At 37.9% G+C, this 11351-nt stretch overlaps 1 protein-coding gene across 1 annotated transcript; it reads right to left on the reverse strand.

Moving 5' to 3' along the window:
• Positions 1–6069: 6069 nt before the first annotated feature.
• On the reverse strand, positions 6070–9363 carry LOC128483699 (nuclear receptor subfamily 0 group B member 2-like). Its single transcript, XM_053459974.1, has 2 exons — positions 8676–9363; positions 6070–6634 (listed from the first exon to the last, which is right to left on the reverse strand). Exons 1-2 carry the CDS (start codon positions 9232–9234, stop codon positions 6393–6395), a joined length of 801 nt encoding a protein of 266 aa, XP_053315949.1. The 5' UTR covers positions 9235–9363; the 3' UTR covers positions 6070–6392.
• Between the last annotated feature and the right edge of the window lie 1988 nt (positions 9364–11351).

Genomic DNA, 11351 nt, shown 5'->3' on the forward strand with positions numbered 1-11351 from the left:
GCGCATGTAAAATAGACGAAAGTATGAAAAAAATACAAAAAAGAGCAATGTTGCGATATGTTCCTAAACTTTTATAACAATTCTAACATTGCATTTCAGCTCTATTGTGCATGTGTCTTCACCATTAAGAAATCATTATTCTCAGAACATTTTCAATGTAAAGCAATTGCTAAACCATGTTACAATCACCTAACAGGGCTCCCTATATATGACAAAATCTAGACTTTAACACCATACACTTCCATATACCTGCATACACACACTCTCCCTCTCTTACCCCCACCCAGCAAGGTGTCGTTAAAATATTTTTAAATATAAGATGCAATGACCCTATATTTTAAGGCTATTTTCTAAACACAAATGAAAAAGTACATCCAGCAACCAATGCTGCACCCCTCTGAAATTCCCTTCCTCGTTCTATCAGATTTTCTCTCTGAAAACCCACTTTTTTCAAGAAGGGTATAAGCTCTATTCTTAACAATCTCAACCAACATCCCAATCAAGCCATCTGAACAACCAACAACCTCTACAGATCATCCTGACTCAACCAAATCATCCCCATCCACGCAGTCCTCTCCTAATGTTTTCACTTCCTCTCAACCACCGATTAGATTGTAAGCCCGCAATAGCAGCGCCCTCTTCTCCTTGTGTACCACTTTGCTATTGTTTGTAATTTTAATTTATTTTACTCTCTTGTAACACAGTTACGGAATCTGCTGGTTTTATACAAATACATGCAATCTAATTAACCCTATGGTAGGTAAGGGGTGAGGTGAGTGAGTATGTATGCATGTATGTTAGCATGAGTGTGTAAGTATGTGTGTGTCTCTTAGCATGAAGCTATAAGTATGTGTGTACAAAAAGGATTAGTGTAAATGTATGTGTAAGCATAAATATGTATGTGCAAGTATTAGCATAAGTGTGTGTGTTAGAGGGAGTGTACAGGTGTACATGTGTGTTTGCATGAATGTGTAAGTATGTAAGTCATGTGTTAGCCCAGCTATTCAAAAGCCAGACACAGCGTGTCTGCACCTTGAGGCTGAGGATGTGGCCTTCTCAGTGATCGTGAGGTCACACAGGGGGACCCTGAAGAAGCTGGCTGAGGTAGGTGACATCCAGGAGCCTGACACTGTGTGTGTTAGAGGAGTTTGTATGTGTAAGTGTGTATGTTACCATTACTATGTGTGTTAGAATGAGTATGTATGTGTGTGTTAGTATGTGTAAGTGCAAGATTGTGTGTATTAATAATAGACTTGGGCACTGGCCAACTCTTCGTGTTCGTCTTCGTGGGGAAAAAAGAGGAGGCCTCTGCAGGCGACCAATAGAGTCGCTTGCAGTGCCCTTTAACTCCTGATGGGGAACTTGGTCTGTCTCCCCGCTACAAGAGTTAAAGGTCTTTAACTCCTGACGGCGAACCTACGGATTTCCGCTCTCGTTAAGCCCTGTGATGCTGTGTAGATAAAGTAGGCTAGATGGGGAAGGGAACAGGGAGATTGACTGTGGTGGTGGGGGGGGGTAATGAATCCATGTCGCTCCATGTCGCTCACACACTTGTCCCTCCCTTTTACACTTTTAGCTCTCCCAGCTACAAGTTTATTTGCCTGTTTATTATCCAAGTAATGTCTATGTTTTAAAGAAATTTGTTTTCAGTATTTTCTCCCTACCTATTGCGGTCTTTTTTTTTTTTTGTTCTATTCTTTTCTCCATGTTATGTCTTGCTTGCCTGTCTTTTACATTTCTCATCCTTCTATTCTGCCTCTCTGCATACATGCACACATACATATACAAATAAATAAATAAATAAATATATATATATATATATATGTATATACTGGATATATCCATACACACATTCACACACAAATAAATACCACATACACACACATACATTCACACACACAGTACTTACCACATCCTCCACTTCCCTCTTGTATATTTCTTGTGGCCTGCCGCTCCTTCCTTGTTCCTTGAGGGACAGGTGGGCCCCATCATAGCTGCGACCTCTGCGGTCTTCCAGCCATAACCTCAGCTTCATAGGTAGCTTCACATACATATACCCACATTGACATGTACTGACATTTCTACGTGTACACACTTACATATACAAACTTATTCCATGCATGCATATTTAGGACCACCTCCCAGCTTACCTACCTTGCAGCCAAAGGCATGTCCCTCCCCAACATTAAGAACTTGGGTACAAAATTTAAAAACTCTGGAAAAAGGAGTAAATTGGGCGTCTTACACCTTTTATTTTACTGTAAGCAACTTCAATTAAATATTTCATCTGATATAATTGTTAAAAAAAATATATAAATCTTATTGATTTCAATAATACTGCGCATGTGCAGTGCAGGACGATGAGACAGACTGATTTTATACTTCGGAATTTAAAAAAAAATGCATGCTAGTGGATGAGTACATTCAAGTGCTGGTACAACTGTAACTGTATGAAATAAATAAAGGAAAAATATATAAATATTCCCAAATTCTAGAGCACCACATAGCATTTGTGTAAAGAAATGTGTAAACCAACACTTGTGTATGTAGTTTAGGCACCAATTCCTGATGCCATACTTTGAATATTCTTCTTCTAGTGTCACGAAGCAGGATTTGTGAGCTTCATTTATCCTCTGGTTTCATTCGATTACTGATTATTTACAGTGTTTTGCATTGTGATTTGGTGTATTCCCTTTATTTCAGGTTTTATAATACTCTATTTTTTTTGTAGTGACTTGGTAATTTATTAAGTAGTAATTGCTTTTTAATTGTGTCTTCTATTCGGCTGCCCTTTTTTTTTTTATACAGACTTATGCTCAATGTTGTTTGTAGGTAAAATTAATAACTAATAATGCTGAATACTGAACTCGGCAGCCAGGCAGTTGTGGTAAGGACACTCTTGGATTACTAGGGTTCATTCAAGTGCTCCACAGCTATAACAGTTCATTCTTTCAAATGGCGTATTCGGGTATGCCATTAAAATAGGGACATCCTGGGAGCCATACGCAGGAGTGGATCAAGATCAGATGGGGCCCTCAGCTAACACTGTCAAAGGGGCCCCTTGTAAAATCTATATGAATATGTTCTGTATGTATATATATATATATATATATATATATATATATACATACATACACACTCGCACACAGAGCACATTACCTAGTAGCTGGCTGTTATAGGCAGTCATAGCACAGTTTAGTTAAGTTGCATTCCGAGGAATCATGTTTAAGCGGACATGAAGGGAATCATAGATAAGAGAGGTCAATCTGTTCTTAAGGAGCTGCATCAAACTTATTAAAGAGTGAATAAGTTGTGAATTTCCAATGCCTATACATACACCAGCAGTACTGAATATCTGTGTGTTTCCCTCAGTCACACAACCAATAAACACAATAAAAAGAGACTAAAAAGTGATATTGTGTGCAATGTTTAAATCATTTGTTTTGCAAATATTCTAGATATATAATAGAAGCAAAACTATCGTGTTGTAATCTTTGTCAATGTCAGCCTTTGTCAGTCACAATTTTAATAATTCTTGCGCTTTTTATTGGAGTCCCACAAACACGTCAAATTGATGTCAAATTGATTTCTTTGGACACCTCCAGAATTATTGGTCCATTAATTATTAAATTCAAGAGAGCAACGTTTATTAACGTTACTACGAAATATTTTTGTTTTTCTTTCTGTTTCCTTTTCTGGGCTATTATATATCTGGAATATCTGAATACCAAATGATTCAAAGGTTGTTTCTCGGAGTTATCACCGAAGCGCACAATATCACTATTACTTTCTTTGAGACCTTGTGTTGCTACGCATTTATACATAGACTTATGATGGCATATTGGACATTTATTGCACACACAAACACGGATACGCATAAAAAGAATAGCCAGAGATATCGCACATACATGAACAGAAATAAACATGCAGAATGATATTCACTAAAGGGACAGTTTCAACTCTCTCCATTTCAATAATAATAACTCTCCAATGGATTATTCACTATGAAAGACAAACACTGGCAGGTTTCTACAGCAAAAGAGGTAGAGCTCGTCCTGTAATAACCTATAACGGAAAAGATGAGGAGATTTGGAAGAAATTGTATTCATTTTGCATTATATGGGGCAGCCATGTTTTGATGGTGGAGAAGGAGGGCACTGGAGATGGATCTCCATAATGTATACCAAATTCAAGGGGTTGAAACCACATCTCTGATGCAAACTCTCCTTTTAGTGAATAATGCCCAGGACTTATATAAGCAGATGTCCCAGCTCCTACCTGTAGGGTATCTGTGTTCCTGTAGCTACAGCTTTCTTGAGGGGGGATCCTGACACTGTGATTCTGAGCCTTCCATTTTCCACCAGCAGACTGCCAATGCTGCTTCCATGGTAACTGACTGAATCATGTGACTACAAAGGAGCTTCTTAGCTGTTCCTGTCATAAGACAGGAAGTAGGCCTCTAACTGCCATAATTGTTCATACACCCAAAATGGAGTCCTTCTGTCTGTCTGTCTGTCTGTGGGCTCCTGTCTGGATACGCATACCACCAATCACAGCTGTATAGGCAGTGCAAGCAAACACATACATTGCACTGCAGCAAGTAAGCAGCAAATGTAGACCCCTTCCCACCAAATGCCCCTTGTGTCCTGTAGTTACTCCACACCTGACCATATCCAAAGTAAACCTGTAATACAATTATAATGCAGGTTAGGGAAATAAATGAAATGTCAGGTTATAGAAAGGCAGAAGGTGAATCATTTCATTATATTTATAGAGCACCAGAAGGAGCACAGAAGATGATATAGCCCTATTACAAAAGGGGAATATAAAATTCTATACAGCAGTAAATTACAGACTACTTAAGCTACATTGACACAGAAGAAGAGGAACATGTGAGCATACAGTCTTTTAACCAGGATAGGTTAGGGTGTCAGGTCTGCACTTCTGGTATCCCATGCTTGCCTACTGGAATTTGTTGTGCTATCATTTTGTTGGTGTGTTTCTCCATACTGTTGATGTGCATAACTGTACAGCACAACTGCTTTTCACATGATGAAAAAGCCAGGCCTTACGATACACTGTGCAGCGTAAAGACAACGCATCATGCTTCAGTGTGTGTAGCTTGTTATACATTTGCAGGCCTCTTGTAGGTTTTCCTTTTCTTCATGTACTCAGGCCATGCGATGCCCTATTCCATCCTGCTCCAGACACTGTAGCTGTGTGACAATCAATGGGAACCTTCAGCAATGTTTAAGGAATCCTGATGCTGAACTTATGATGGACTTGAGGACTATGTTTGGAGGAAAGTGGTCTCTGTGATTGCTCTGTCATTGTTATTTTTTGGGTGGTTTACCCAGGCTGATGTATGAAACTGCTTTTATTTTCTTATCTCATAACTCAAACTCAGGGCCGCCAAGATGAGTTAAACCTTTCAAAAAGATGTACAGGGATAATAGAAATATTAGTGGCTATACAACTGCACTTACCTGTAGCTTCCTCAACAGTAGACAACACCAGAAAAAAAATGACAGTAACCCTATGGGTTTGTATGCACATGAGAAATGAGATGAGAAATAATTTTGTGAAGAATCACTGACATAAATGGCAATACAAAATAAATAAACATTTTTTTCAATAATTTATTTTTATTTTTGCATAATAGATATCATACATCAAAAATAAATAAACAGCATTGTTGAAAAAAAACAAAAAAATTAGATTAAGTGCTAGTATTAAGAAAAACTTATGTTCAACCTTGTTTTTTGGCCACATAAGCTACTCTCAAAATATGCAATTTCCCCTCCTAGTGCAATTAGTGCTATATAAAACGTGCCTATTACAGTTTTATCATAGACAAAACGAACCTTACCAGACCTAGAATAATAAGTAATGATTGCAAATGTTCAGAACCTCTGTTACATGTTGTCCATACAGAACAGAGACAACTCTGACACATACAATAATATATATATATATATATATATATATATATATATATATATATATATATATATATACACACACACACATTTTAGGTAAAGTATTGTATATGTGAAATAATTGTGTGATTATTCATATTCCATACCATAACAAATGAAGAATGTCTCTTATAGAGTGAAAATCCTCCAGCTAGTCACAATTTAAGACATCTACCCAACAAAGCTGATGCATTTCCCTAAACCAGTTAAGTGCTTTGTCTTTCACAAAACTTTTTTTAAGTGATTAGAATAAGTTTGACCAAAGTCACAAGATGGCTGGAGTTGAAGATGTTTCACACTGACTACTTGAAACATGATTGGATTAGAGCATTTCTTCCAAGTATTCTAGCAGGCTACTAAGTTTGATTTCAGTGGCGACACAGAGTAACAGTTTAGGTTAAAACTTAAATTGTCCTATTTGATGAGCAATGTTTCAAGCAATATTTCTTCCAAATTTATATCTCCTGAGATAGGCTTAAAGAACAGATCCGTAATGACCTTGGGGTCAATTAATTTTAGAATGTCAAGTGTTTCCAGAATCCATGCAAAGCGAGAATGCTTCACACTGTGCATCATTGATGTGTATTCCATTAGAGTATGATAAGCTTCCAGCTGCAGAGTCTGGACATACTGTGGGAACCTCATGCCACTGATACCTATGGGAAAAAAAGAAACTCTATTAACAAGCAGTCATAACTGAATATCATAAATATTCATGATTTGATTTATTAGTATATTGATCAATCTAAACATTGTGCTAACAGAACTATAACAAAGTATAGACCAAAAGGGCAAACGTTTTTTTAATTGTTGATCCCACACTTTTTGTGACATCACCATGCAATACCATATGCAAATTAGGGTGAATGAATTGTTCATTGTATTATGTGTTTAATGTCCCTTTTTCCTCCTGAAGTCTCCCCATACTTCTGCTTTTGTGCTCCATTTTCAGATTGAAGACTTTTCAAAGGATGGGAAGTTCTCATCAAATGTGAGCTAAGTTAACAGATACCCTAGTAACACCAAGTTATAATAAAATGCTTTGCAAATGTTACTTATTTTTTGTAAGAGGTGAACATATGTGGACAATGGGTCTGTATACTAAACTGTGGTACACATTGCTTGCTTGTTACATGTACCTTTGCTCTGAAGGAAGTATTTCAAGCTGTATCTGTTTGAAGCAACAAGCATTTTTTTAAATGTGCAGATGACTTTAAGTCTTTAAAATCTTTGTTGTCACTAGGATTTGCTCCTGAGAAGCTACAGATTTGCTGGTTTAAGCAAATTGTAATAATATACCTAAATATTGCAACTCAAAAGAACAAACGTCCACAAGCTGGTTGCTAATTAGAACTAGATATTCATTTTGTGGGTGAACAAATAGAAGTAGGTAAGCAGCTATACAACAAAGTCTTCAAGAGCCTCCGTATGGACACCCTCGAAGTCCAAAAAACTGCACAAAGGAAAGAGGTTGAGCCACCACGAATCGAGCATACACTACTCTTGATGAACCGGGCCACACCAGGCCATGGGCTTGAACCCAATCCAGCTTGCTAACCTGTATGGGTGAATCTCTGGCTGGTTCATCATTGAGCAGTCAAGGTTTTTTTCATAAAAAATAGGTTTTAGAGCCACTACAGTGTTTTGTGCTATATATAAACTTTGTGATTTATTGTTTGATTTACAAAGCGCTAATAAAAATAAAAAAGGGGAAGTGTTGGGAAGAAGCATTCATAGAAACTGTTTCCCCTATGTGCCAAGGAGTGAACAGAGAATTAGAAATGCATTACTCAGAAAAGCTGTTTAAAGTCTGTGGCAAGGGTTACAAAAAAGTGAGAGACTTGGACGAGATGAGATCACTGATTTAATGTGTATATTTATCTATGGAAAGAAAGCTCCAAGCCCAAGCAAATCAGCCAGTGAGATCAGTACATAGGATAGAAAACTGCCTTCAATAAACACAGTATATTTTATGACTGTCCTGGTTGAACTCAGATAAAAAAAAAGCTCCTGGCGCTACCAGCCTCCTCCACATCAAATGTTTTCAAGGTGATTATACGTGGAAATTGCACGTATCGCCATAACCCACACACTTTGTGAAAGTGACTTAACTCTAATGCTTCCACATTTATTCCACCATTTATGCAACAACAAAAAGCACAAGTTAATGAGATTTTTTTGAGATAGATAGCCTTTGATGAGTCAATAGGAAGGGACTATAATATAAAAAGCAACTATAATAGTGGTGACTTGGAATGCTAAAAAATGTACATGCAGAAGAAGCACCGGTATGTATGCACATATACTACATTTTTAATTTATCTTTCTGGAAGTACTATATGCTGAGTCAAACATTCGAAGTCGTAATACAGTCTGACATCCTACATATCAACCAAAATGAAAAGTACGGTAAGTACATTGCAAGCTACTCCTGAAGTTCAACTGTGGTGTTTCCATTTAGTTTAAATCCAATGCCCACTAAAGGCCATCAGTTTGGCAGTGTCTTCAAGCACAGAGACAAATTCAACTCAAACCTTTTTAAGTTACATTTGAGCTTAGTTTTAGCTACCAAAAAGTAATTGAAAAGATAGTAAATAGACCACAATGTACAATGCAGATCAATAACAATGAGTCAATCTGAAGGATATCTTAAGATATCACCATGTTTATTTGTAATTTAAAAATGCTGCATCTTACCTGGGTTAAACAGTACCATGCCTTTCAGATAGGCGTATTCTTTAGTACAGATGTCCAAGCTCCAGAGTTTACACAGAAATGTTTGTATTCTTTGAACTTCTGATAGTGGGACCCCTGCATGAAACATCAATGCCACCTCCGCCGTGTCACAAGACTGATTAAGAAGTATTTTCTTGAGCAGACTGGGCTCAGAAAGTTCTTGGAACTCAAAATCAACTCTTTCCTGAGCAAGACCTAGAACGAAAAGTGGAGCCCAGCACCTGTGCACAAGCAGTATTTGATCTTCTTGAGGGAGGTGGTAGAAAGATGGTAGATTTTTAATGAAAGCCACTGTCTTCAGTAATACTTCAGATGCCTTCTTGCAGATTATTTCAGGGGTTTTCAGGGAGACCTTTCTGTGGCCTTCACAAGGGCATCCTCTGGAAGTTGTACAAGCATGTCGATGATTGTCGTGTTGTCTGTTTTGTGTAATTTCTGAGTTGAGCATTCGAAAAAGAATGCTGTTGACCGGATTCTTGTTACACTGACAGCTCCGTAACCTCTGGGATTTGCAAGCCATGTTAAAGTCACAGCCGATTGTAGTTAAAGCTCATGAGCTGATACACAGTGTTTCTATCATGAAGCAAAACAGTGTTTCTGCCAAACCAGTAGGTGATGGGATCTTTTTATATGCATAGCAAGCGGAACAGTAAAATGAACCCGAATGCTAAATTTACCTTGAACTTTATGCCTAGTAGTGTGTTTTCATTCACAACGAGGTGAGGCGTGGTTTGAACAGCACTATCTCAGCAAATGTAATGATCTGAATGAGGGAGCTGGTCACTGATAGGAACCGAACAATGAGTGGAGTGTTATTTACCATCCCTTGTCAGGGAGATATGGTGGAATGCTGTGCCATGATATCAAGGTCACTTATCAGGCCTGCCTGTGACAATAACTGTAATAAGGCAGGAAATCATTTAGCCTGACCTTCAGAGATCAGACCATAGTGTCAAGCACAGTAACAATAACAACATTTGTTTCATCAACTAAATTACTAACTACTTAAGTATTTCTTATAGAAAGCTAATTTTTTTTATTTTGATTTTTGGATTCTTTAATCTTGCTGTCCTTTTACTGTCATGAACAATTCTTACCATGTTGGGGTTTTTTTTATACCATTTAAACAAAACATCGGTTCTATAAATAGTGGGACGTGTTTGCTGATGATTTTTTGAGACTGCTACACAATAAAATGTTGCTCTCTTGGTTTTTTTCTATAATATAAATCAGAGAAAGAGGTGAGGTATGAGGGAAAACCTGACTTTGGATCTGAATTTGACCTTATAGCTGGATACATTACAAATTAACTGATGGAGTAGTATCTTTGTCCTGTAAGTGGTGTTTTAGACGGGGATGGGAGGCAGGTAAAGAATATGCATTTGTACATTCATAAATCCCCTTGCCTTGAATCTTACCTCCTCCCCAGTTTGAAATGTTTTCCCTTAGAGACCCTCCTTTCCTTCTCTGTACCACAACATAGTGTTTCGGTGTTAACATTAGGCTTCATTGGTTCAGGAAAGTAAGTGTGTGGATATATCTATGTTTTTTGAGACAGACTGGGTGTGGGTGGATGAATGAGAGGTCAGAGTCAAGGTTGACACCAAGGCAGGGAGTGTAAGAGGATGGGGAGGTAATTGAACCATTGGCATTGAGGGAAACTGTTGAAGGAATGTTGAAGGAATGTTAGCATTAGAGGGAAGGAAAATAAGTAGTTCACTTTTGGACAGTTGTGTTTTAGCAATTGTGGAGACATCCAGTTAGATACCGAGGCAAGGTAGTTACACAATCTAACAGGGAGGGAGCGAGAACAGGAGAGGATAGGTAAAGTTAGAACAGAAGGGGTACTAGAACTAGAACTCACCCCAACTGAGAGGGAAAGGGCAGATATTACTGGAGAGGCGAGACGCTGAAGGTATGATCAGAAAAGTAGGATGTTAGTGAGGAGAGAGCAAAAGCAGCAGAAAGGCCCAATAGGATTAGCGTAGTTTAGTGGCCCTTAGATTTAGCAGTGATTAGATCATTAGTAACTTTAGTAAGGGTGTATTGTTTGTGATTACCTGCATTTACTTTATGTTAATTATCATGGCATTATTGGCCCCATTATGTATTCTTTATTTCCTTTCACGCTATCTCTTCCCAATCAAATGTTATGTTCTCAACAATAAATAGTTTTTCATTTTCTGTTGCACCACAAAGTAAATGTGGTTTTCAGGTTTTGTTTGCCCTGTGTATTTTGCAAGACATAATCTGTGGTAAATAAGATAATTAGCAGAATACTTTCATTGTGCATCAATGTCACCACATTGATGTTTGTAACAATGAAAGCTAATGGTCTTATAATAGGTAGAGAGTACTGTATAGTAGAGTTGTGTTTCAGCTCATATACTTCACTAAACATTATGAAGAGCCAACACCAGTAAGCTTCTGCTGCAGGAAGAGCTTGACTTGCCTTATATAATGTACAGTTATATCAGCGAGATCCTCCCTGTAGTGAATAAACCCCCTAAAAGTGAAGGTAGGGTGGGGAAGTAGTTTACTTGAAAATTGTCCATACCCCCTACTGCTAGACACCCCAACTACAAAAGCTATGCGGGCCCTAGAGCGCAAATCTACTGGAGGTGCAGCACGCGCATA

The sequence above is a fragment of the Spea bombifrons genome, chromosome 3, assembly GCF_027358695.1.
Source record: "Spea bombifrons isolate aSpeBom1 chromosome 3, aSpeBom1.2.pri, whole genome shotgun sequence".
Lineage (NCBI taxonomy): Eukaryota > Metazoa > Chordata > Amphibia > Anura > Pelobatidae > Spea > Spea bombifrons.

What these genes read in the sequence shown, in the direction of transcription:
- LOC128483699 (XM_053459974.1), bottom strand. Translation starts at nt 9,234, where the DNA reads ATGGCTTGCAAATCCCAGAGGTTACGGAGCTGTCAGTGTAACAAGAAT. An exon ending in CATGGTACTGTTTAACCCAG is followed by an intron (nt 6,635 to 8,675) that starts GTAAGATGCAGC and finishes TTTTTCCCATAG; the next exon opens with GTATCAGTGGCATGAGGTTC.